We start from the raw sequence: 27,122 nt of genomic DNA, 5'->3' as shown, positions 1-27,122 counted from the left end.
TCTGTATCCACTCTTTATTGGCCGAATCTTTGGGCTGTAAACCTTTCTCTGTTACAGTGAAAATTCGGTTGTCTTATTTGGGGGAATAGTAAGGGTTGGGAGTGCAGCTTATTTTAGGTAGCACCCTAAATGGACACAGTAAAGCAGGTTTGTCAGTAATGCCCCTCGGTCCATCACTAATGCCCCCCTCTTTGGGCTGTTTGTGCATCTTTTCTGCTGAATCTTAGAGGAATGGGAGTGGGCTTTGGGGTCAGAAAAATGACATCGCATGGACGAGAAAGAGGGAGGCGAATATGCATGAACGTGCCAAAGGAATGGTGAGTACCACAGAGTGGAAGACTGTTTAAAGAAGTAGGACAGAGAAGGTGGGCCACGCCAGATTATAGAAGACTATAATAATTTGCAGGTCTACGGGGGTCCCTGGAAGAAATGGAATGATATGGCCAGAGCTTCTCTTGGAAGGTGGAGGAGAGACTAAAGTAAGAAAACTATTTAACAGGCTGTTGCAGTGGTGAAATGAAAAGTAACAAACTACTAACTGGCACACAGCAGTGGCAGAGGGAAAGGAAAAAGATTTGGTAACATCAGGAAAGACACAGGAGAGGGAAATGATTAGCCATTGTTCCTGCTCTAATGTTATTTGTGTGATGTGAATGTATTAATAATCATTCTGCCTATATTGGATTATGAGCTATATAAAGTGCAGGGAAGGAAACTCGGGAGTGGGGAGGAAATTACTTCCCTGTAGTGCTGATAAATGCCCCTATCCACACTCCCACCACAGTGGACTGTCAATAAAAGCTAAGGTTGGCTGGCCAGAAAAAGTGGCACTGACAAGAGAGTGTTGCTGAGTAGAGGAATGATTTTTATGGAGAATAGGTTAGAAGGAGGAAACAACAGAAGTTGGGAGGCAGAGAGGCCACCACTGAAATAGTCCAGGAAAAAGACAGTGAAGTTAAAACTGAATAGCAAAAGTGAAGAGGTCAGATCCAACAGACATTGCAGGAGAGAGGATAAGGAAAAACATGTTCAGTGCGGTCTTGCTTCTGCACTTTCAAAAACAAATTCACATAGGACTTTCTGTGATGATGGAAATGTTTTATAATATGAGTTGTCCACTACGGTAGCCACTAGGGACATGTGGCTTTTGAGCGTTTCAAGTATGGCTAGTACAACTAAGGAACTCCATTTTGAAGTTTTAGTTTTATTTAGTTTCAGTTAATTTAAATTTACATAGCTGTATGTGGCTAGTGGTTACCAAATTGGACAACAGTGTAAAATATCCCCTTATCTCCTGTTTGCCAAATTCACTTATTTCATCTCTGTACCATCCTATTTGAAGATACTGAAGCTTTTAAAAGTTTTGAATTTCTTAGCCTCAGTGAAACTACTCTCTCCTGGTTCTCTTCACACATTTAGATTACTTGTCCTCAGAATTTCTCACTAGCTTTCCTCCCTTGTTCCACATTTAAATACAGGCAATCCTTCAGATTTTGTATTTGGCCCTTTTCTCTTACTCTACAGTCTTTCCCTGTCTGCCTCCCAGAGTTTTAAAGATATTTATGAATCATTCCCTAATGTTTATCTTCAGGCCTGATTTGCCTTTCTTCCCTTGGCTTCCATTTAGGAGGCATTTTAGTTTAGTGAAAACAATATGGGCATCAGAGTATGACCTAAAGTAGAAACTGCAAAACAGCCTTTACCTTTTGGGATTGATGTAATAATTAACTCCCATACATAAAGTAACTGTTAAGTGGTTGTTCATTCCTATTCTACTCTTCCGCTCCTGAATTACAGGCCCAAATTTCCAACAATGTGCTGTCTATCCTTGCCTCTGTATCCTTAGAAAAAGGTGGACACATTTAAAATTTTGCATGCAATCTTTTTTATACAGGCCTTTACCTTTTCTCTCTGAGAAGATGACTCCCTAAAGTGGTTTTCAGCTACATTCAAACCCTATTTTATTTATCATGTAACTCCAGTGTCTTCCATAATCTTGTAATAATAGGAATTCACTAAATAGTGAACTGGAAAGAAATTTAATTTGAAGATAGAATTCATCGTCACCTGTGCCAAAAGCTTTACATGGTGATCTATAATAATTTTTCAAAGGTATAAAATGCTGACCTAGTGACTCTTTCCTTAGTAAAACCCTACTCTCAGCTTCATGATAGCTGAGTCCTCTGTGTGACAGTGTAGGAGTTGGCAAGGTTTTTCTCTAAAAGACCAGATAATAAATATTTTCAGCTTTGTGGTCACATATGGTTTCTGATCATATATTCCTTTTTGGCTTTCTGTTTTTAACAACCCTTTAAAAAGGTAAAAACCTGTCTTAGCTCCCCTGCCTTATGCCTGCATGATTTGTCTCATGGGCTATAGTTTGCTGACCGCTGGACCCTCTTCCTGCACTCTGTAATCCTGAGCACAGTCTGAAGGTGAAGCTAAGATTGGCACCACCACTGAAGACATGTATTAGGAATCACAGTATAAATGAATGTAATCACATTAGCCAACACTACATTTTAAATCATGGAAAAGTTGAAGTCTGTCCCACAGTAGAGTTCCAGAAATTAAGGCTAGGAGCAACATATCATTTAGAATTGCTTTTAGTTGCCAGTGACAGAAAACTGGTCTGATTGCTTAAATATTGTTCCTTAAATGACAAGCTATCAGGCAAAAGCAATCACTGGCATTGGTTCTGCTGTTCAGAAATGTCATCTAGAACCCAGATGCTTTTTAGTCTCTTGCTCTACCATCCTTGATATGTTAACTTTTTATCCTCACTCTTGATGTCTCCTGGTTATGAAGTGGCTGCTCCTGCTCCAGACATCTTGTTCCCATACTAGCGTATCTATCTGGGAAAAAAGGAGCAGTGTCTCCATCATTTCATCCTGGAAATGAAGCTCCCAGTGAACTCTCCCTTGTTACTTTGATCACAAATGGGTTGCATACTATCATATGCCGAAAAATGGGCCCACAAATGTATCCACACTCTAGTCCTGGGAACCTCTGACTATGCAGATGTAATTAAGTTTACAAACCTTAAATTATCCAAGGGCCCAATATAACCACACAGTTTCTTAAGAGCCAAACAATTTACACTGGCTGGAGCAAAAGAGGTCAAGCAGAAGAAGTCAGATTCCAAGTGTGAAGGATTCAACACACCGTTGTGCAAAGTCCACGTGCAAGGACGGGAGAGAGACTTTTATAAGCTAGGGGCCGCCCCAGCTGAGAGCTAGCAAGAAAATAGGGACCTCAGTCCTACAACCACAAGGAAATTGGTTCTGCCAACAACCTGAATAAGCTTGGAAGCAGGTTCTTCCCAGAGCATCTTGGTAGGAGTCTGGCCAACTGACACCTTGATTCTGTCCTTATGAAACTCAGAGCCAACCCAAACTCATGACCTACAGAACTGTGAAATGATAAATGTGTGCTAATTAATTAGAGCAGCAATAGAAAACTATTACACATGCTTACCCCAGACCAATCACCAAGTAAAGGGAATAGAAGTGCCCTGACTGCTTTAGGCCAGTCATGATTAACTCCATGTGGCTGAGGTGAGGCCCATCCTCCCTGAAATCAAGAGACCTTGATAGACTATACTATCTGGAGAACAATTAGGGTTATGTTAGCAAGAAAAACGGGAGAATAGCTGTTGGCTAAACAATTAACAGGATGTTTCATTAGGGGGTTGAATACCATCTGGCTGGATTATAATATGGTCTATCGGAAAAGCTAAGAGAAAGGGATGCTAGACGGATGAGCACTCTCCTCAACCAACAAAGCCTTCAGAGGTAGAATTCTAATAGCTGTTATACTTCTACTCCAAGATGGCTCAATCAGAAAAAATGGAAAATGTTCCCAACAGTCCTTGAAAACTTATATTTTTACTATGGTTCCAAAGGTGATACCATTTCACTGCAGTTTCAAATTCAATTCCTATATAATGAGGTTTCAAATTGCCCTCCCCCTCCTTTGGCTACCTTCTGGTTTTTTCCCCCACTTGTCCCCAGTGGTAAGTGTACTAGTTTTGTTTTGTTTTGTTTTTTCCTATTTATGATTAAAATACCATTTCTCAGTCTTTCGTCTCCACTTACTCTTTTGCTACTGATTTTATCCCTCTTGGGTAAATGACTAATTTATATGAAATTTCCTTTCCAAACTTTTGTCTTCTCTACTGCTTTCCTGGATTTCTGGCTGCTTGAATCTCCAGCATGAATGCATTATGTAAAACCACTTGATGTTCACTGTGACATTTCAGGACTCCATGCATTATTCATGCCATGATGATAAAAACTTAATGAAAAGTTTGCAGTTTTACAAGTTATATGGTGAAGGTATTCCATGCAGTAATTAGAGGCAAAGTAACCAAAAAAAAAAAAAAAAAGGAGGAGGAGGAGAAGGAAAAAGGGACCAGCCTCTAATTTGTAATGCAGAGCATGAAACTGCTTAAAGAACTGTGTTTTGGTCAGTCGCAAAACATATTTAGCTGTGAAGCATTACCCCCTCCCCAAACAGGTTTATCTATTATTGAGGTTGAAAACCTGCTTACTTCATAATAACTTTTTTTCTGCAACATTCAAGCAGAAGAAAATAAAGAGATAGATAACTTGGTGCAGGGAAATCTTTGGGGTGACCAGAGGACTGGGATTTGTAGATTTTGAAAGATTATGAAAAAAAACGAATCAATGTTTAAAAATGTTTCCCTTAACTCTACAAGAAAAAAAATCTTTAAAATTTATAAACAATTCATTTTAAAATATCTAATGAGTTTGATGGCTTCATACTATCATTAATGTCTCAAAGACCCCAAAATACAAACGATGCTTGCCTCAGTAGCGCAAGCTTCATCACTAAGTATACTGGATGTAAATCCATATTTCATATAATTTTCATGATCATTTGTAATTTGGGGAGTAGACTTCTTGTTAGATCTGATTAGTTGATCTTAGCTTTTACTTACATAGCAGCTAACTAAGACCTCATACAAGAAGTATCAATTTTGGCATATTCTATTGGTTATTTGTGCTTGAATTCTCTTTGTGCATCTCCACTGTAGGGAACTGAGAATGTTCTAACCATTTGTCCATTTTGCAAACATAGCGTTTGGATTACATAAGCATTTACCAGGCACAGAAGTGATGGCTTGCTTAGAGCAAACAGAGGAAGGTGCCAGGGGCAGTACCCCTGCCTGTGTACTCCCACTCTTCTTTTACAGCTCCTCTCAAAGTGTGTGACTGACAATCAGACATGCAGACTAATGAAGGCTCCAGTGTACTAAATGTGAGCGGAGATTAACCTGCTTTAGATGAAACTATACCTAGAATCTCCCAGCCTTCCAGATACCCGAGTTGTGCGTACTGCACATTTGAGTCCCCTGCACTAAGGCATGCATCTCAGAGGATGGGCCTTAAACACGCTGCATCAGAATCACTGGCGAACTCGTTAAAAAACACACAGTTCCAGACCCCACTAGACACAGTCAACTAAAAGCAATGATAAGTTCTAATAGTGTCCCTGAACCCCAATGAACTATAGTATGCGTTTCAAAATCTGTGTGGCCAGGCCCAGCAATTAGCATACTCACCAAGCAATCCTACTGCTTTTGCAAGTGTTCAGTCATCGAAGAAAAATATTTTATATTATTCATCAACATAGAACTCTTTAAAATTCTGCCCCAGAGTAACAAACTGCCTAGGTTCTAGTATATTGGGGGTTTGTATTTTAGGTGAAATGTTTTAGTTTTATAAGGTACAAGGGACCAAGAAGTCAGATGATGCAGCACACAGATTAACAAATTATTAAAGAACCCATACAATTATGTCTCAAAACAATTCTAATTATCAGCATGTCCGTATCCCATTTTACAGATGTAGCAACTGAGACTTAAAGACAAAGTACACGTAAGTAGGAGATATTTTTTAAGAGTGATTTGCATTCATGTCTGTGTTCTCACATGAATAAAAAGGGCTCCATTTCATAAGTTAAAATATATCTATCTACAACTTCATTTTAGTGAGGTATTAAAGTGCTAAACACTTAACATACATTATTACTTAATACTAACAATACCAAAAACAACCCTAGGAGTAAGTTTTATGCTCTTAATTTTACAAATGTGGAATCTGAGGCTCAGAAAGGTTAAGCCACTTTTCCAAGATCACACAGTTAGTGACAGAGGCAGGAGTCACTAACTCAAAGTCCCTCTTCCAATTGCATGCATTATGCCAAGGGACACAGTTGCAGAGAAAATGCCTTTTTAAAATATATTTTGAAATCTATTCAAGTGTTATAAGACAAATATAGACATGACAAACATGAAAAATGTTTTGTTTAAATGGTTACGTCTTTTAAGCAAGGTACATGCAAGAATAATTTACACAGTATAACTTCAAACCTTCAATAAAAATAGTGTGTTCAGAATCTTACTTGAAAGTGTAGATGCTATATTAAGAATTTTAAAAAGACAAGCAGCATAGTCTTGTTTTCTTCTGTTGTTCCAACTTACAGTGTCAAAAATAAGATTGGTTATCATCATTTTCCTCACCTATTCGAAATCATGGCTTAGGGTACCATGCAGTTAATAAGAAGTTAACTGGACCTAGAATTTACTTTTCAACATCTCTAGGAAGCCTGTTGACATTCTCAGGATGAGGAATTAATAATTGATTAGCATTGATTATGGAACTCTTCATGAAATTTAACACACCATAATGGAAATAGATAGCTTTGAAAAATCATTTGAAACAAGAAACTTAGTGAAGTTGAATTATTGAGGTGCTGATATAGGTAGAACATGATCTCAAATTAAAAAAATGTTTTCCATGTCTGTCAAAATAATTGTTTGGGGTTTATGAGTCTCTGACAGATTACTTATGTCATCCCCTCTATTACAGATTCCTCCCATAGATTTAAATGCTCTTTTAGTCCAGTGAATGTAAGTGTTATTGTGACAGTGGCTTCATGTTCATCAGGAAACAAAAGGAATTAAAATTGTTAAAGAAATGGGGGTCTAGGACCTAAAGAAATACAGTAAGCTCATAGCCACATTCCTTCCAGTGTAGCAGGCACCTTTGACCAGGAGATGGCAGCAGTGGAAGCAGGAACTTCTAGACGACGGCATCCTGAGCAAACACTCTACTACTTGGAAATCAGGATCCCGCCTCGAGTTGGAATCACCAAAGACGTCTGGTTGATATGAAGACCTTTAGGAGGTACCACGTCACTGAAATGATCCCAGGCTTCTCCTGTTCAGAGTCCAAATCTGAGTCTGAAAACTAAAATCAAAGGTTAGGAGTACTGAGCAGATGTTACCAAGCCTTGGTAGCAAAGGGTCACTGAAAAATCAGCCCAGTTTATACCAAGAAAAATTAATTAGAAGTAACACACCAAAGCACTACAATAAGAAGCAGAAAGTTGAACAAGGCTTTAAAAGAGCCACAAGTCACAGAACAAATAGCGACCTAACTGGGAACCAAGAATATTGTGCTATCTACTAAATTTGACTTCTTCAAAATAGACTTCAAAAATGTAAATTTGCTAGTTCTAGTGGGCAATGGCGATATGAAGATGAGTCTGGAGCTCTGCATCAGATGCACCGCACAGCCTCAGGACAGCTCCCGCTAGGTCCAAAACAGTCCTCTCAAGTCTCCTCTTTCACATCAGGATTGAAGCTCATACTCTCCTCATTAGACCAGGTTTGGAACAAGTTTTTGGCAGATTGTCCGAAGATAAAGAATGGTAGGCAGGCAAAATCAGAGCACTCCACAGCCAGAGTAACCGGGATTTGTTTCTTACAAAAATGGGGCAAGAGAGCCTCCAAGGGAAGTCTGATAGAAAGAAATTTCAGACTTTGAACACCATGCTCTAAGCCCTCGGGCCATAAAAAAATATGGTGAGAACATTCCTTGCTCCCAAAACACTGAATGGGAGATTGGGAACTTTGTCCATTAGCTATGGAATTCTGGTCTCCACACGACAAGGCCCTAGACCATGGAAGAGACCACATTCAAAGGAAAGCCCAAGACTCAGGTGTATTAGGGTGGCGTCAGGTTATGCCAAGCCAAATAAGTGCCAGCACATGTGCTAGAAGGAAGTGCCTGCAGGCAGGTCCTATATGAAACTAGAGATTGAGGCTCCAGCCAATATCCTATCACTAAAGACTTAGCCAAGGTTGACACAATTGACAGGTCTGCTATAAACTGCTGGGGCTTGAGCTTCTCTGCTGTGAAGCACTTCCGTTTCCACTGGGGAAGGCCTTCTAGCATAGAATAAAATACGTAGCTGGTTTACTGCTTCTCTCTCATATCATCAGTTTCCCTCCCTGCAAACTGGTCAGGTCCTGCCCATAAATGCTATCGTGGAGGCTGTTACTCACACAGCAGGTTGCTTACCCCTTGAGGCAAATAATCTTCAGCCTGATTTTCATGTGATCAGTAGAAGAGTCCACGACTAGATTCTAGGCTCTAGAAAATGAGAAAAAAGTAGGTCCATACCAAATAGCTAGACAGGACATCTGTAACTCCTCTGCACATGTCAAACTGTCAGTGAGGTGGGCCACACTGTGATGACATGTCCCATATACTTGGTCTTTAACAGTTAGTCCTCCTCAGTGAGGAACGAGATGGAAGGCCTTGGAGCAGCATTCTGCTCCAGCAACTCCCGGTCTGGATGCCAGAGCCACAGTATTACCTGGGTGAACGCAGGGCCTGGAAGGCATAGGTGAGGATGCTAATCCACTCATGTTCCTATATGCAAGACAGGCTGTCAGAAACAACTCCCCAACCCCTTAATGGACATAAAGGCCTAAAAGATACATATGCACTCAGGTAAGGACAAACACATTCAATTAGTCTGGTAGCAGCTGAGGCCAGAAGCCCCCAGCAAGAAGGGTCAGGACCTCTTCAGCCACTGTTGGCAAGTTCTGCCTAAACCCAAATGGAAGATGTAGAACTACACAGAACTAGACATCAATCCACCGGTGTCACCAGGAAACAACACATCCAGAAAGCAGCAGCCTTGTACTTGACATGCAAGCAATATAAGGTAGCAGAGTCATCACATATCACAATGACAAAAAAAAAAAATCCAATAGCAGTCCATTCTTGGAATTTCCAGCAAGCATCTGTAGGGAAGTCCACCAGGAGGTAAAAAGCCTCAGTCACCAGAGTTTAAAGGCCAAGTCCACTCCTTAGAAGAAGAACTCACCAAAGCAAAGCAGGGTCTTGCTTCTCTGGGAAGGCCAGTTCCCACCACACAGGCTCTGTAGCAATTGGCAGAAAGCATTTCTTCAGAGCTCACAGCCTAAATCTGAGACTGAGCAGCAAGGAGGAGCCCTGTAGGGGCTTTAAATCCCTCCTGGGGGAAGCAGCTGGGGAAGGTTTGAACCTACAGGTGAGACATCAAGGGACTCCAGGTGTGCTCAAAAGGCACCCACTGTGGGAAGCAAGCAAACCCTCAGGGAACAGAGATCGGTGGGGTCTGACCAGTCCTACAGCAGTCAAGTAGGTCCCACCTCCTAGTCCCTTCCAGCTATTCAACTTTTACATTAATTCAGGTTTCCCTAATTAAGCTCTAAACTCTTTGAAGGCCACAGCTTATGCTTTTGTATCCTACACTATAGCAGCCAGGATCAAGTACTGCGCATAAATAGGGCTAATACATATATATTTGTTGATTTATGCTGTTCACTAAAGGCAGCACGGTACTGCAGAGAACACACTACGTGGGGGTGCAAGTGAGAGGAGTATTTCATTCCGGCAAGTCTTGTCACCTTTCTGCACCTCAACTGCTTCTCTGTAAAATGGGGCAGTCAGACTAAACTTGTGTCCCTTTGAGGCTTAGTGTTTCTTAGACTCACTGTGGGGACAGAGCCCCAGAGAGCAGTTTCCAGGCTCTCGGCCTCACATAGAAAGGTGCTGGCTCAGGTATTAGATGGGCATCAGCTGTGACTAGTTGGCCGTTGGCTGTTACCAGTTAGCCATCAGTCACTGATATAACTACCATGGCTAAGCTAGAAAGGTGTCCTGGAGTGGTGTAGTAGTGTAGTGACGTGGTGGTGTGGCGTCCTGGCGTGGCGTGGCGTGGCGTGGCGTCACGGAGTGTGGACTGTGGATTGCAAAGAGGCAGATTGCAGCTAGCAAGTGAGGTTGGTTGGCAGAGACAAGTGGACGGCGGGTTGTGGATCATGTGGCTCCTGCCTCCTGTGTCTCCAACCCAGCCGCCAGCAAGATTATAGTGGTATGACTCCCCTACCTATGGCACCATGGGTGTTCCTTTTTGGCTTCGCCATATCCTGCGTTCTTATGCGGGGAGCGGGACTAGAGACCCCAGAAGAGACCCTGCCTGTCACCCTGCATGACACTCTGCCTCAGGTAGTCACCGTGCACAGTGGGAGTAGGGAGAGGAGAGGGACACTGGCCCATGTCCATGTATTGACAGTAGATCTGCTTTCATTGGGTTTACATTTGGGGTTCACAGTGGAAGGTCATGTATAAGGGTTCTGTGGCTAAAATTTTTGAAAATTTCCTGACTAGATTATTTCAAAGGTCTCTTTCACTCTAACAGGATGTGGTTTTGTAATTCCATTGACATTTACTATGTGGAACAAGTGTCTTGTTAGGTAATGGTCCCTCCCAGTCTAAAAGCTTTGTGACCCTATACCCTTACCAGCCTCTGGTGACATCTCCCACTTTGGCAGAGATGCAAAAAAGACAGCTGTGTTGTTTGCATCTAACTACATACCTATTTCATTCTTCTCAGCTCAGTCATTTCAAATGTGTAGGCACCTCCCTTTCCTCCATCTTCCTATGAATCTAATTTGTGTCCTAATTGTTGAGAGAGCCACTTGGAATGCCCCTCCCTCCACGCAGTTTGAATAGATCCATGGTTCTTTCCTTCTTTGCCCTCACAGCATTCTATAAATAAATAAAACTTTATATATATATATATATATATATATATATATATATATATATATATATATTCTTTTTTAAAGATTTTATTGGGAAAGGAGAACAGGACTTTTTTGGGGGGCAACAGTGTGTACTTCAAGGACTTTTCCAAGTCAAGTTGCTGTCCTTTCAATCTTAGTTGTGGAGGGTGCAGTTCAGCTCCAGGTCCAGTTGCTGTTAGTTGCAGGGGGCAGAGCCCACCAACCCTTGTGGGAGTCGAGGAGTCGAACCAGCAACCTTGTGGTTAAGAACCCACTGGCCCATGTGGGAATCGAGCCAGCAGCTTTCGGCATTAGGAGCACAGAGCTCCAACCGCCTAAGCCACTGGGCAGGCTCCCCTTATAGCATTCTTACCTCGTACTTCTTACTCGTCCTCCTTTGCCTGGCATAATATTCGGCCTTTCCCCCCTCTGCCTATTTATACCTAAAGGATCTCAAGAATGCTAAGAAATTTTTGTGGGTGATGTCTGTGGACCAATGGCCTAAGCAGTAGAGAAGGAAAAGGAATGTGGTAGGAAGGAAGGGAAAAGGAAAAGATAAAAGGAGAGAAGGAGACCAAGAAGAATCAAAAAGAAGGTGGTATGTATGGTCTCTTGGCATATGGAGATGTCCACTCCTCTTGCTCCTTCTCTAAAATAATCCCAAATTGCCACTACGTATGGGGCTGCCTTTGACTAACAATCTAGTAAAAACAACAAAAAAACAAAAAACACAGAATAAAACTTGCTCTCTTTATTCCTTCTCACCAAATAGCAGTCCATTAGTATGTCTTTGAGAGACAATATCACGTAAAGTAGTACAGTGGTACCTCGGTTTTCGAACATAATCTCTTCCGGAAGACTGTTTGAGTTCTGAAACGTTCGAAAACCAAGGCACGGTTTCCCCATAGAAAGTAATGCAAAATGGATTAATCCATTCCAGGCTTTTAAAATCAACCCCTAAAACTGCAAAATTAGCATGAATTTTACTATCTAATGATACCACAGATCCATAAAATTTACGGCATTCATAAACCGAAATGTTCTTCAACGGAGACGTTCAAAAACTGAGGTACCATTGTACGTAGTTCAAATGTGGGTTCTGCAGTCAGACTGCCTGGAATCTTGAGAGCTTTGTGACCTTGGTCTTTCTATACCTCAGGTTTCTCATCTTTAAAGTTGAGATAATAATAGAACACAATTTTATGGTTGTGATGAGCATGAAATGAGATAATACAAGTAAAGCGTTCGGCATAAGGCCTGGCACAAAGGAAGGCTCTGTAAATGTCGGTTGTTATATTTTTTAAAAATGTTTTGCTTTAAGGCTTTCCCCCCATTTCTGTCTGTTACATCATGTTCTTTTGTAAATGAATTGGCTCAATCTCTTGTGGTCCTACCATGCCTACCACAGCCTAATAAATGTTCATGGTAAACATTGCTTCTCTCTATGGAGTACTTATTAAATGTCCTTGCTGATGTGCTAGTAAAGCACTAGTTTCATGTAGAAAAAGAAAGGAAATAATCACATCATAGTCTATTCACAATAGGCCTGTTTAGAAGCTTCCATCTGGGGCAACATATGAACTTTATTATTTTATTGCAAGAGCGTAATAAAATAGGAAACAAATGAGCTGCAGTTGATGCTTTTAGAGAACTTGGTTTACCAAAGTGTGTGGTTCTTAATCAGCTGTGTGCATTACAGTCACCTGGGAGAGTTTTCAAAGAACATATACATGGGCCCCGTCCCCCAAGGATTCTGATTCACTAGGCTGAGGTGATGTTCTGGCATGTTTATTCGGAAAATAGTTACCCCAGTGATTCTGATGCGAAACTACTGTTCCAAGTATTCCTGGCCCTGGTCCTCCCATTAGATGAAAACCACTTTCAACTAGAATGTAAAGACCATCCACAATTTTGATGGCACTCTCCCTATACCTATGTGTACTAGAAATTTATTAACAAATTCTTCACTCACACAAGAAAGTATCTTTAGTTCAAGCTTATAACACAACCACAAAATTATAAATTATATTCTAATAATATTGAGCTACCAGCAACTCTTCTGATGGGTTTTTGCCATTTTAATAACAACAAAAACAAAAAGGATGTAGAAAATTTCATGACTCACTTTCTTCACCTGAAGCTGACTCTGCATTGGGATTTTGAAAGCATTCCTGCGGCAATTTTTATTTTTCTCTTGGATGCTTTTCCCCATTTTCTTATTTTAGGATACTTGTCTGCTTTAATATTTGAGGCACTCCAGTATCTCAGCCCTTTAGAGACAAGAGCAGAACAGGGAACAGGAAAATATAATTGAATTCTGTTCTTTTTAACTAAAGCATGCTTTTTAGTTTCATAAAAGAATAGATGTTATAAATAAAAAAAGACATATTGGTTCACCTTCTTGTGGCTCCTAAGCCTCAAAAGTTCTCCCAGTTTTCATTGGCTGCTTCTCTGCCTTTAAAAATTGTTGATAATCCTGCCATCTGTAGCAGCTTCTGTACTGGCTGAAGGAAACACTGGCTGAATGGATCTAGCATATAAAAAAGGGATTTCAAAAGAGAACTTTATTTCCTCACACATTCAAACACAATTTCTCATTGCCTTTATTCCCATGTCCAAAGAAATCAATTAAGTGAGAGACTTGTGAGAGCCTCCGTGTCATTTTAGTTGAGTTAATAAATAAAGTGCCTGTTACGTAGGGAGAGGAATGTGGAGGTATTAGTTATTTTTATCATTACTTTTTTATGATCTCTGGGTGTTGTTATTATCCTTGAGCTACAGCTAATGTTTAGGACCTAAATATGTGGAATCCCCTCTAAAAGTGTGTCTTAGTTACAGCAGACACAAGAAATGCTTGTTCAAGTGAAGGAAGTTAATGGAGTGTGAATTTATAAATAATGTTTTTGAGTTTCTGAGATGTTTCAGAGAAGAAATGCCCTTCCTACAGTAACAAAAGAAATTTAAATTCCAGCTGTTAGGTGGAATTTCAGGAACTAAAAAAATCAGACTTTCATAGCACATCACTCCAGGCTGTTCTACATTGTTGACTCCATAATACATGCAAAAATACATGATGCCTTGAAATGTAAAGCAACAGATTTTTACATGATCTGCATACCCGTATGGCATGAGTAACAGGGCACTGCAGTGACATGCCACTAAGCCAAGAGGAGACAGGCTCTTCGGTGGAATATTTTTATTGTGTGTAGAAAATTCCTGGACATACTAAAGAAAGATGTATCACACACCCCTTCCCGTGGGTTCCCATCAGAAATCTGTCCATGTCTCCAGTGTACCACTTAACTCTCTTGCATTAAGTGTCCCCATGACCTTTCCTGCTACCAGACTGGGAACTTTTTGAGGGCAGCCTCCAGATTCATCTTCGTATTGCCATTGCCCACCAGAACTAGCATACAGCGCTCATTAAGTGCTGAATGAAGACAGGATGGCATGGCAATCTTCATCTTTTTCAGTCAGCATATTAAATTAGTAGGAGAAATGCCTCCATACATATGGTAACACATTTTCTAGGGAAAACAGGGGAAATGTGTAGCTTTTGGTTTATCAAAATAACTGCATAGTCAAAAAGATTACTTTTTTTACTTCTTAGTACAGAATTTTTCTGCTAATAGCTCATAAAACATAGGTCTTAAAGTAGTGAACAAAGCTGAAAACATTTACCAAAATTTAAAAATCTAAATCAAAATCTTCCCTTCTGTCTACATAGATAATTATCATGGGAAAAGCCACACTTTATTACATTTTCCCCTCTGTCTACAAGCTTGTAGATTCTGAAAAATAAACAAATAAAAGGAAGGCACCAACATCTAAAACTTAATCTTCATTTTCTCACCTGAAATGAATTAATTATATAGATTTTCAGAAGAATCAGAATTTTCCAGTATTGAAATAAAAATGAAAACTTCTGCTCCATAGACACAAGTAAGCCTTTTAGGTTTTATGTTGATTGTGAAGTAAGTAGTATATTTAAGATGAAGGCAAATGGTACAATACATATGTGGGGTATATGTGTAGATCTTTCCTTGGAAAATATTTTAGAATAAAACAACCCCATAAATTCACAACACGTGTTAGAATAAGAAACTTGTAACAATGGTATATTATGTAATAGCTATTTGTTACAATGGTTCAGTTGTATCCTTTCAATTGTTTAATATAACCAAACCATCTGTCTTAAATGTAATTTTGCCTGATTTTTTTTATTTCTAATTTTTTATTAGTCTGACTACCATGCAGCAGAATTCTCTTAAATAAACTAAGTCCTGATTCAGAGATTTTTCACTATATCCACATTGTCTGGCCACATAGATTACTCCCAAAAGTAGTCAGCAAGTTGCTGTCTAGTGGCAGGTTTACCATGATGAAGATAACGTAAGAAAACAGACCATTCTTTTAATGAAAACTGTTTGTGAATCAGAATTATTTAGGCTGCCTAGATATCTATTATTGAATAAAAGCACAGATTTAAGATATTCAAAATGATTTCTGATCCTCACTCACCCTTTTTTTCCCCCCCAAATGGAAAACTTTTCTTCCTAGTGATGTGAACTATCCCTTTTTCTAGAAATGAGACTTCTGACCCCAGTGGATTAGAAAAGGGATGACTCCTTTGCCATCTGGCCACAGCCTTCTTGACTTCATTCTCCAAGTCAATGCCAGAAGTGACAGGGAGCTGAATGTTGTTATGTTCTGAGACTCCTGGATGTTGACTTCTTCACGCTTGACCACCAGAGCCATGAGTTTGAGTTCTCCGCAGTCTTTGATGATGCCATCAGCAATGACAGCAAATTTCACCATTCCACCTAAAACAGTGTTGAGGATGGTTTCAACCTTAGGATGAGCCAAAAGCAGTTTAAATATTGAATTCACCTGAGCTTCCTTTATACAACTACTGAGATCCAGAAAGTTGGGTGGGTTTGGACCATTAAGGGAACTTATGTCATATGGATCAATGTCTAGTCCAGTACCATTCACAAAGCAAGTGGTGTTCCCATTTTGTTTTATGTATTCAAGGTCTTATCTGGTGACTGAATTTTCAATAGATGCATTTTTTATTTGTTGTCCATGGCAAATATGTCTTTTTTATACGTATCTTGAATTGTCCTCAAAGTTTAGCTTGGTATCAAAACCAATAACTTGTCCTTCCAGAGCTTCACCAAAGGGTTTCACTCCAACCTAAGTAACATAAACTTCCAGGAAGAAATTTCATAGCTTCTTAATTTGATTCACAGCCTGGTTTTCGTAGACCCAGAGAGGCCTAAATTTTGTCCCATCTACTAAACTTGACTGTTCTTCAAACAGCCTTCAAACATGTAAATTTGCTCCTTGAAACATATATTCTGGTATAGATACTGCCACCTATTAAATACCAATGCCCCTACCCTAGAGGTTGCCCATCAGTAAAGGCCATTGCAGGATGGCCCATTAAAATTTCCAAGTAGGGGCATCATATACAGTGTCAGTCATAAAATATTCATGACGTCGTCTGACATCACTTTCTTGCTCTTGGGTTGCTGCAGAATCAGACAGCTTATGGAGATTAAACTCCCTTAGACTTGGTTGTCAAGAGTGGGTTCCTGAGCACTGGGATTCATAGATAATTTTACCTGCATTGTCATGGGGGGATGATATCTTAAACGAAGCAAGGCACAGAGGAATTGGACTGGGTGATTGAGATGGGAGGAGGAGGCTTAGTACAGATTTAATTTTATGTTGGATACAAACCTGGAGAAAAAGCCCATAGTGTGTGTGTGTTTGCACTTCTGTCTGGATATGAGTTCCTCAAGATTATGGACAGTATTTTATCCATCTTTGTATCCCTAATGTCTATCATAGTACATTATATATACCAGGTGCTCAATGAATGATCATTAAATGAATTGCATTTTGAACCAGTCTTTAAGTCGCTGGAAAGCCTTCTCTAAATCATCTTTCGAGAACTGGTACAGCTGCATGTCTCAGAGTCTTAGAGTATTTGGTTTGCTTTGCTTAGAGATGATGATTAATCCCAGTCATAATTTTATCAATATAGATATTAATAGGCATACTGGATCTAACTGCCACTTCAATTTTGTACATAGAACTCCCTAGGCCTATAAATTCATCCCATTGGAAAACAGAATGGCCTTATATTAATTTTTAAACTTTATACAAAAATTAAGCAAAATGAGACAAGGTCTGATACTTTTTAGGTCCAGAGGTTTCTAGTTTCGTTATGAAACCAATATTTACAACACATACATCTCCTACTACCAATTCTTCAAGTCACAACACCTAAGACCAGAGCTAGATTTAAAATAAATAAATGGGACGTGACTTCCACCCCACCCGCAAAATGATCCAGGCAGGAAATTCCACCTGCCCATTGCTCAATCTAACCTTGCTAAAGAAACAAACCTCTGGGTGGGGAAGTTTTTATTCAAATAAATTCCTAAGGATGATATTCAATGAGATACCTCCTGAGCAAAGCAACGTACCCACATGTCTGGAAAAGATCCAAACTCTGTCACTTGTAATGAGCCAATGTGGAGTCCAGGTAGATGACAGAGCACGGTGTCTCCTAGGTCTTCCTCAGCTTCCCTGCTGTAACTGGGGCAGGCTTTAGAGCACAACTTCCTCCTCCGTGGATTCTCCACTCATTACTTCTAAATGATACATCAGGTGACCTTATTTTCTTAACTACCCTCTCTGTTGATCTCATGGTAATCTATCAAATTGGCTATTTATCCAGAAATATGCAGCTGGATTCATAGCTAGCATTTATCGAGCTCAGTGGGCCAAGTTCTTTACTAATCATTGCTAATTTAATCCTGTCAGCAACACAATGAAGTAAATGTTCCTATTATCATCCTCATGTTAGAGATAAAACTGAAGGAGGTTAAGCCCAGGTCTCTTAACTTCCAGGCTGGTGCTTTAACATTAGGTAGCATTGCTCTAGCAAATGTCACCAAACACTTTACTTCCTTCATTCAAACAACTAATTGCTTCCAAACTACCTGGGCATGGATCCCTGCCAGTTTGGAAGCCCAGGAGGACTTCCTGGATTAATCCAAAGATACACTAGTCTCCCGACAAGTCTATACCTGAAATTTTATAAACCTCTCTATATGTCATCCTACTAGATTGTCTATTTAGTTGTATTTTTCCAGTGTTTATTAACTGATGCAGAATGCTTTGTTTGCCTGTGACAAAGCTTCACATCAGAATAGTTTTCCTTAAACAGTATCTAGAACTGTAAAAGACAAAAGATGTTTGATGACGGGGATATTTAGGAAAGGCACTTCAGGTCAGCAGGGCATGAAGTCACACATCTGTGTTTGCCTACAGACTTGGCAGATGTATAAAGCACAAAAGAAATGCCTGGAGATGGGAAAGAACCAATGAGTTTAGAGGACCCCTGAGAGCTTTACACTAGCTAGTTTCTTTTTAGTCATCTTAAAAGGGAATAAGGGTCAAGTCAGGTTTCCTAATAAACTCTCAGTATGTTTAGATATGGAAGGTGGTTGAGAGAAAGAGAAATTGGGGATAGCCGGAAGAGAGGGACTAGAGATGGAAGAGAATAGTTTATTGGTATAGACTAGCATTCAAGAATAAAAAGTATCTACTCTACTGAGATTGATGAGGAAGAGGAAAGAAAGGGTGTGGAGGATATATTTACAATAATGAAGTAATTCCTAGGGTGATACTTGATGGTCTCCTCTGGTGCAGTGGGGAGAACCAGATATACATTGTAAAAAGCATGGTGGGTGGGAGAGGTGGAAAAGAGAAAACAAATTTAAAGATAGTTGCTGTGGACTGAAGACAAAAATAGTGACACTGGCTTACAGATGATGGGTTGTGGCTTTAGCTAAAAGACAAAGTTGTAATGAGTTATGGCTAAGATTTCCTTCCACAATGCTCTGTGGACCCTGAAGTGTAGAAATCTGTGGATTTGTGACTGGAGGGAAATTAGTAGACTAGGAAAGGACAAAACTAAGCCAAATCGTAGGGTTAGTAAGAAGACCAATTAGAAGAAAATTGGTCTGAGGAAGCAAGAAGCACTGAGACTTTGTATACATTCATTCATTCATTTCACAATATATTTATTGAGAATCTGTTAACACGGTTATCTACTAAGTTCTGTAATACAAGGATTAATGAGATTCTGCGCTGGAGTTAAATGTTAAACAGGGCAAGACTCACTAATTGCTATGGAATACATGTACACAAATATGCTTTGAAAAAGTAGGTTCTTAGTGGTGCCAAGTCGTCTCACACTCAGACAATAAGAAAAACAAAGAGAAAAGAATAAGTTATTCAGACAGGAGGTACATCCAAGCAATCAAATGATATACAACAGAGAATAACTATTGACATAAATAGAGGCCAAAAGTGGTAAGAACGTGAGGGTTTTGGAGTTGTACATGATCCTGGAAGACATATTTGGGATGCAGGAGATCTGGGAGTTCAGGTTGAATCTGGCCATTGGGGAAATGCTGTTTCTTAAGGTTAGAGAAAGGATGTAATTTGGTGTGGGGATTAAACTCTATGGCCTTCCCCCATCAGCTTTTATTCATCATATGGCTTGCAGGTACCTACCTACAGGGGGTCAAATGAAAGGAGTAAAAATCATTAGTTCAGCAACAGACTGGCGGGGATCCATGTCCATCTATAATAGTTCAGTTGGCCTAGGGCCAGTATTAATATTTTTATTGATGTTTTCGGAAGAGTAAATCAAGACCATCTGGATTAACTCAATGAATAACACAAAGACCAAAAGCAAAATACTTGTGTCCTTGGTGATTATCTAGTGTTTAGGTGTTTATTGCCTATCTTCTTCAAACCAGATTCTAAATTCCATGAGGGCAAGTAGCTTGTCTGTCTTGTTCCTTGTTTTCCCAGCACCTAAAACAGTTTCTGCACATAATACTTGCTCAGTAAATTGTTTTACATTGCTTAAACAATAACAATCAACTGCGATAAGTGCTGTGATAGCAGTATGCCCTGGTGCTAGGGCAGCAGAACAGTAACTCTTATCTTGAAGTTTGGGGAGGCGTTCGGAAAGAAGGGGGCATTTGAGCTTTGAAGAGTGATTGGGCCTTTTTGAAGTGGAATGGAAAGTATTCCAGAAAGGGTGGAACCCCATAAATAGAGGCAACATATTATGAAGAACATGGTAAGTTTGGGGGAAAATGAAAAGTTTGTTTTTGGAATATTGATAACTTTAAAATGTGGAGTACTTAGTGGAAAGTAAGTTTCCTTCCATACAAGCTATACCTTACGTTATGGAATAGTTGCGAAACAAGGACCACAGGGGATGCAAGTAAATTAAATTACTTTTAAAAGACTATGGAGTGAAATTCTTTTGTCATGTGGATAAACCTGCCCATAGTGATTCTCTCCTGAAAAGCTTTTCCCTCCAAAGAGGACCCATATATGGCCTTAGTCCAGCTTTTTCCAAGAGGTTTATTCAAGGAAGTATGAAGAAACTGGATAGTTGCAAGAAAAGGTAATAGTGGCTAATGCTTTTAGCAATGATAAAAAATTAGATCAAGGGCTTAAGGTTATTTAATGTGAGGAGGGAGCACGATAAATGTTCACCGTTTAAGGATTATCACTAACCAACCTTTCATAAAAACGGAATAGTGGAGATGGAACCTACGCAGACTTTTATTTAGTGAACATCTACTACTGCGAAACAGATGCTTTGCAGACATTGCTTCACTTAATCCTCACAGCTGCCTAGAGAGACAAGGACCGCCACCCTCCATTTTATAGAAGAGGGAACGGAGGTGCAGAATGGATAGGTAACCTGCTGTGGGAAATGACACTGAAATCAAGGCCGACCTCTAAGTTCATCCACTTTCCCTGACGCTATGCTGTCCTAACATAAGGTTTTTTATTACATATAGAGAAAATGTTCTTTATCAAACATGAAATACAATACCAAAGCAAGGCACAGGTCTCCGTGTGTGTGTGTGTGTGTGTGTGTGTGTGTGTGTGTGTGTGTGTGTGTGAAGTGAGTTCTGGGTCAGTCCTATTGCACTGTGAAGCAATGTTCCCAAATAGCCCAGACCACTGTGTATAATTCATCCATTATAATTAACCCCGGGGTGAAGCTATTGTTTCTGAAGCCCTGGTTGAAATGCAGATATGTGACCTGGAAAGACTGACATGATCTCTAATTACACCTAATTGAAGAGCTGGCCCTCTGAGAACTTGACCCGACTGGTCCAGGAGTCGGGCAAGGTGGGGGCTGCCTGGGCATCTCTGCGGGGGAGGTCCCCAGGCTCAGGGAGGCAGGTGAGGGGTAGGTGTCTGGATCCGGGGAATCACTCGGTGAGAGTGTAGAGGTTGGGGCTAAGCTGGGGGGAAAAAAAAACAACTTTGACTTGGACAATTCTCTGGGGAGGGAGCGAGGAACACACCTTGCGCTCTCGTTCCAGGACTCCGGACTCCCACTGACAGGTCTCCCGAGCTTCACCATCTTCCAGTCCCATGTGCTTCGGGGGAGTTCACCCAGGAGCAGTTAAACTGGGCCACTGCAGCCAACTCCCGGCATTCTGTCCACAGCCGCCGGGTCCGCAGGTTTAACCCTTTCCCGCTGACTCCCGCAAAGCGCTCCCTTCGGCAGCACCGCGCCGGCGCCCCCGGCCCGGCCCGGGGACTGGGCATGCTCAGTCGCCGCCCGCGTCGTGCTCCCCGGGAAACCTCTGCACGCCCTCCCCCGGCTGCTCGCTGTCGCCTCCTCCTCGCAGGCCTCCCCGGCTGCATCCCGGCTTGCTCCGCTCCACGCGACCCAGATTCCTGCCCCGCCCCCGCCCCTCCCCCGCCCGCAGCCTGTGCGGCAGCCGCGGCCACCCGGGTCCAGCCTCCGTGACAGGGCGGACCGCGTTGACCGCCGCCGCGGAGCGCGCAGCCCGAGCGCCTGGGGAAGGCGGAGATGGAGACCCGACTGCCTCATGCTAGGACCTGCTGAGCTTTCTTCCGCCTCCGGAGTCCAGGTGAGTGGCAGTGCCTGGGAGACTCCAGGAGGAGCGGAGAGTCGAGGGGCAAATGCCCTTGGAGAGGAGAGAGGTGTCCGCGAAGACGTGAGGCACCGTACGAGCGGCGCTGCGTCTGGGGCGCAACAAATATAGGAGGGGACATGAATGAAAGTGCACACTGCCTCAGTGCAGGGGCTTCAGGGTCACCGAGGACCGTAACTCCCCCCCCCCGCCTCTCCCCAAAATTAACACCCGCGGAGCTGCAGGTTGGCGCGAGAGGCTGTGTGCATTTCGGCCCCGGCGTGGGTCACCTAGCGACTGAACGACGAGGGCTCTGAAGGAGACATTCCTCGCACAGGCCAAAATGGGAAGCGGGGACGAAGGGTGGCCTGGCCCAGGCGAGTGGCCGGACCGGGTCTTGGGGTCCCCTTACCGCGCGACCCCCGGGCAGTGCAGGGCTGCGGGTTGGCGGGCCGCGGGTCTGGAGGGTCATCCGCGCTACCAGCCGGGAGGAGCTTTCTGAGGGGACTGAGTGCGGTGCCTCCTCCAACTGCTGGGAAACTCCTAATTCGAGCATCTCTCTTTCCTGGCAGGTAGAATTAAACAGGCAAGTGGGGAGCGACAGCCGACAGCTGTTAAAAGCAAAACAGTGGAGTGTTGTGGTGGGGTTTTCTGTTGTGCCTTTTTTCTAAGTGTGGGTGCCGGCTGCACCTACTCACCGTGTTTCTGCTCAACCGCTTAGTGGCGAGTTCGGTAACACACCTTATGAATATTTCAGGAAAGACCTCGCAGGCTTGCTTGCTTCAGATCAAGTTTAAAGAATATATTTGTGAACCTTTCTGCTCTACACAGGCAGGTGGAAACCCCGTGCTTTTGAGCTTTCCAAATCTCATCCCTTTCCCACACCAACTAGGAAAAAGACTCGGCTAACCCCCAGTGAGCTTTAGATTGGAACCATAAATTAAGTCTGTCATTTGGCGAGACCAGTTTTGGGCAGGCATCCAGTCATTGTTCTGCATCTCTGCAGTGTGAGCGTGCTGTGCCATAGCTTGACAACCATCCTTAACTGGAGCTGCCAATATGGTGGAAGGCAGGTAGTGTGCTTGTTTGGGGATAAACGTCTTAATTCATTATCATCTTAGGACACCAGGTAGTTAGAGCAGACTTAGACCTTCTCTTCCTAGAAGTTGTTTCAGACGAGTGTAGTTGAAATTTTGAAGGAGGCATTCTCTTGTATCGCTCTGCGTTGGGAGGTATTTATCTCTCGTTAGTTCTTTCATGGGAATAAAAACTGAATGTCTTTTCTGTAGTCACTGTGAAGAACACCTAAAGACTGCATGCATGTGGGGAACTTTCAGGATTGGAACAAGCTGTAGGGCATCTTTCCTTCCACTTTGGGTTATAAATTCCATTGCACCATCACCACTGATCAGTAAACCGGCACACACAGCAGTTTTTTGCTCTGAAATGGTACTCCTTTGCAGAAGAAACCGGCCTGTTCCTCTGTTAGTGAGACAGGTATGTCTCTAAGCAGCCTGTGAGGAATTCCTCTGTTGACCAAGATTTCAAGCCTCCAAGATTCACACGGTGCTAAAAGAGGCAACTCTTTCCTATTGCTAGCCCATACACAATAAAGCTGCAGCGCTCGGGTGTACAGATGTTTCACATTTAGGGAAGGCTTTTCCAACAAAGACCCACTGCTGTTGTATCACAGGCTCCACCTCCGCCCGCCAGGCTGCCTCTCCCCAGTCTGTTACTGAGGACTCTGTGTCTCACTGTGCTTGATTAATGAAGACAAGAAATCCCAAAATGAAAGATTTATTTACTTTCCTTATTGTGTTTTGCCGGTTTAATTGAAAATATGAAATTTCCAAAAATTGTTTATTAATATATGTAGCCAAGACTTAACTCAAGCAAATAACTATGAATGTCAGCTTTTCAAGAGAGATTGAGCATCATTACAGTATTCTTTGTGCTAAAATTATTGATGGATGGTATTAGAGGAGAATTCTATGAAATAGCAAAATAAGTGAAAATTTTACATAACAAAAAGCGTCTCCTAAAGGTTGTTAACTGAGATGCTCAGAAAGATACCCAGTTGCATCAACAGACATAAAATCTGATCAGAAGTTTGCAGAGCTTGGATGCAAACCTCCTGGGGCTGTAAAGAAGCATTCCTGGAGTCCTCTGAGAACTTTTAGAGTCACTGGCAGAGTTGTGAGATTTAACAAATAAACATCAGGTTTCCAGTTAAATTTGAATTTCAGATAAACAACAATTGTTTTTAGTATATGTCAAATGGACTAATTGGGACATGCTTACACTAAAAAATGATTTGTTGTTTATCTAAAATTCAATTCTGACTGGGCAGTCTGTATTTTATCTGGCAATTCTAGTCACTGAAAATTTCGCATTCCTCTTTTTTGGGTCACTTATGTGTTGAAAAATAAAGTGGAGCAGAGTCATATGCTGTTCTGCAGACAATCTGGGACGAGCTCAGTTCTGGTTTAAGCTATTGAAAATAACTCATGCTTAAAAGTAAGTAGTTTCAGTTCAGCACATATGTGTTGAGTACCTCTGCTTGCTAGGCTTAGTGAGAAGTGCCAGAGATACAAAAATGAGTAGGAGCAGTGGGGGAGGATCTACATTTAAGACATGAGACTTTGTATGCCAAGTGTCTGTGGGCTCCACTGTAGGAGCCCGGGAGGGACGCTGAATTCTGCTGGACAGCTCCAGTCGGGGAGTAAGATGACCAGCAGTTTTGACAGGTCTGGCCTTGAATAAGAGAGTGAGATCTTAGCCCGGGAGGAAAGGAGGAAAGAAACCCATGGATTTATGCCTAGTGTATTGGAGCTGGAAGTTGAAGCATTTTACCTGATGGCCTCAGAGTGGCCTCTGAGAATGAGGGAAATGAGAGGGAATTCTAAAAGAAAGACTTTAAATAGTTGCTGGTGGGAATGGAAGAGGGAGCGGAAAAGGGACAAGTGCAGGAATTGGTAAATGGTGAATACATCTCACTGCACTTAAAAAAGTAGTTGTTCAGCCCTTTGACTAATACTCAAAGTGTTCCTTTCCTGTTCCGATACCATCCTGGTTTCCTCAGGTAAATGGTCATCATCAAACAACATTGGCATATAGTATTTTAAAGTCGTATTATTTTTATGTAAAAGTAGATAGTTAAATGTAATATTTGAGATGCTGATCAATATTCAGTTGCTTCTGGCAAAAATCGCTGAAATAAAATAAGCAGATGTTTTGATTTTAGCAAGCCTATTGCTTCAAGTAGAAAAAGATATTAAATTGCAGTCATTTTCTGATTTGGTCCAGCTATCTTTAAGGAAGCAGATTCTGGTGATGGAAAGAATGTCAATTTTACAGAAATAGCAGCATGTAAAAATGACCATATGCTTATAGTACCAGAGAGTACCTACTCAGAATGTTCCAAATGTAATTAATTCCAAAAAACTGCACACTACTTACATTCATGTCTTTGAAGGCCCAGCAGGTCCCTTCAGCATAGGAAGTTTCCAGGGAAGTTGAAGATCAAACCAGTGCAGTTTGTGTACAGAACAATTCCTAATTTCTTGAAGATTCCAGTTTTCCAACCTGAAGCAAATGACAATAGAGTGTCATTCTAGATTGCACTTCTCTCAACAAATCTAGTTATCTTAGGGACTATTTTTAGAAGAGCCTCATATATTTGAGTGTCCATATGCATGGTTAAATTTCCACTTCATATTTTACAATAAGGTCTTAAAATTATGAAAATTACTCTATGCTAAAATGTGTAATAATATAGTTAATTAGGTCTCACTTATCAAATGATTATCCTTTAAAATAGGACACAAAATAGTTCTATTTGAGATACCATTCCTCTTTATACTGTCTGCCAAATATGTCCTGCCTTATAATCCTGATAGTATATGGGGAAAAAATGACCAAGCATGTACTGAACTTGCTAAAATTTGAAGGCAATTAGACCATAGGTTTTATTTTCAGCGAGATTTCACCTGGATATGGCTTATTAAATAAGGAAGGGCTTACTGCAGTGATCTCTAATGACAGTTTATGGAATATCACCCAGAGAGAGCTTTAACTGAAATTGTGTGCTGAGTTCACATTCTAAGTCCTCAGTAAATACTCTGAATTTAAAGAAACTGAAGACAGTATGTTCTTGCATCCCAGAGCTTTTAACCCTTCATCTCACTTATGCTGACCATGAACAAGTCTTAATTTACATCAGTTTCTGTACTCTAAAATGGAAGATATGGACATATTAAAAAAGAATATTGTGCCAACTCCAAACCTCTACAAAATAAACATTGATTGCTAGTGTTCTAAGGGATAAATAACTTCACTCTCAATGTAATTAGATAATTTGTATATTGTCTGTGTGCTCTCTATGATGTTTCAGACACCATAGAAATAATTCACAATTTGCTGTTTGACTTTTTGCTTTTTTAGTACAAAGCAAGATGATTATGGTAAATGCTTAAGGAGAACTCATTAAGCCCCTTTAAAAAAAAAAAAATCAGTTTCAAACAAGCTAATGCCTGCAGATTCACAGGTCTTTATATAGCTTTTAAATGTAGTTTCCATTTTAATTATTGAGATTAGGACTTGGTTAATTAGAATGCTTGGTATAAGAGCTTATTTCAGCTGCTTATAACTCTGTTTTCTATCCCGCTTGCACAAGTATATGGTAGAAAAGCTGCTAGATGTTTTGAAGGTTTCATTCATGATGAAACGAATAATTTACTTATCCAATAGCTAATTTTTGTTTTACCAAATATCATCAGTAACGTTATAAACTCTGTTCCCTAATTGTTTTTCACTTGACCAGTTGGCATAACTATTTTAAGTGTGAATCAATCTCTGGAATGAATTTACTGTACATTTTTTCCTTTAGAAGTAGAAAAAGAATGTTCAATCCTTCGGCATTTGGAAGCTAGATTTTCTGAAGATTCTATATTCCAGTAGAACATTTTAATTTCAGATTGTCTTTGGTCTTAGAAGCCATTTAAATGGGCAAGAAACTTAAAACAATTATTTTTAATAGAGAAGTTTAACCATGTGTTTTCTTAAAATGGTAAATATTTATCAAAGTTGTTTTAATTAAAATGTATATTGTGTACATAGTTAGTCATAATTTTTAAAGCCTGTATTAAAATACCTAACATAGAATTTTGATGTCCATATTCTGT

General features: G+C 40.8%; 2 protein-coding genes and 2 long non-coding RNA genes across 8 annotated transcripts in view; 2 read left to right on the top strand and 2 right to left on the bottom strand.

The window, feature by feature from the left end:
- Positions 1-13: 13 nt before the first annotated feature.
- Positions 14-17,043, top strand: LOC109436849 (uncharacterized). 2 transcript variants are annotated; one of them, XR_002136162.3, is made up of 3 exons: positions 19-317; positions 7,060-7,214; positions 15,519-17,043. It is a non-coding gene; the product is annotated as an uncharacterized LOC109436849 (long non-coding RNA). The 2 variants fall into 2 exon arrangements; XR_016018710.1 differs by lacking the exon at positions 15,519-17,043 and having other exon boundaries at positions 14-317; positions 7,060-11,644.
- LOC141572194 (uncharacterized) lies at positions 14,516-21,499 on the bottom strand. Its single transcript, XR_012497408.2, has 2 exons — positions 21,361-21,499; positions 14,516-15,756 (listed from the first exon to the last, which is right to left on the bottom strand). It is a non-coding gene; the product is annotated as an uncharacterized LOC141572194 (long non-coding RNA).
- A 297-nt stretch (positions 21,500-21,796) lies between these two features.
- ELMOD1 (ELMO domain containing 1) overlaps positions 21,797-27,122 on the top strand; it is a 68,862-nt gene continuing 63,536 nt past the window's right edge. For all 4 annotated transcript variants that reach the window (XM_019715712.3, XM_019715711.3, XM_019715710.3 and 1 more), the window contains exon 1: positions 21,797-21,936. The gene's annotated coding sequence lies outside the window, so the exon portion shown is untranslated. The remainder of the gene's footprint in view (positions 21,937-27,122) is intronic.
- LOC148755802 (uncharacterized) lies at positions 21,893-23,383 on the bottom strand. Its single transcript, XM_088791474.1, has 2 exons — positions 22,352-23,383; positions 21,893-22,051 (listed from the first exon to the last, which is right to left on the bottom strand). The coding sequence occupies exons 1-2, from the start codon at positions 22,493-22,495 to the stop codon at positions 21,893-21,895; spliced, it is 303 nt and encodes a 100-aa protein (XP_088647600.1). The 5' UTR covers positions 22,496-23,383.

This window comes from Rhinolophus sinicus, chromosome 14, assembly GCF_057876585.1.
Source record: "Rhinolophus sinicus isolate RSI-liver-muscle chromosome 14, RSI-T2T, whole genome shotgun sequence".
Classification (NCBI taxonomy): domain Eukaryota; kingdom Metazoa; phylum Chordata; class Mammalia; order Chiroptera; family Rhinolophidae; genus Rhinolophus; species Rhinolophus sinicus.
Note: the sequence above shows the minus strand (reverse complement) of the source record. Positions and strands in the feature narration are given on the sequence as shown.

What these genes read in the sequence shown, in the direction of transcription:
- LOC148755802 (XM_088791474.1), bottom strand. Translation starts at nt 22,495, where the DNA reads ATGCTCGAATTAGGAGTTTCCCAGCAGTTGGAGGAGGCACCGCACTCA. An exon ending in CACTGCCCGGGGGTCGCGCG is followed by an intron (nt 22,052 to 22,351) that starts GTAAGGGGACCC and finishes GTTGCGCCCCAG; the next exon opens with ACGCAGCGCCGCTCGTACGG.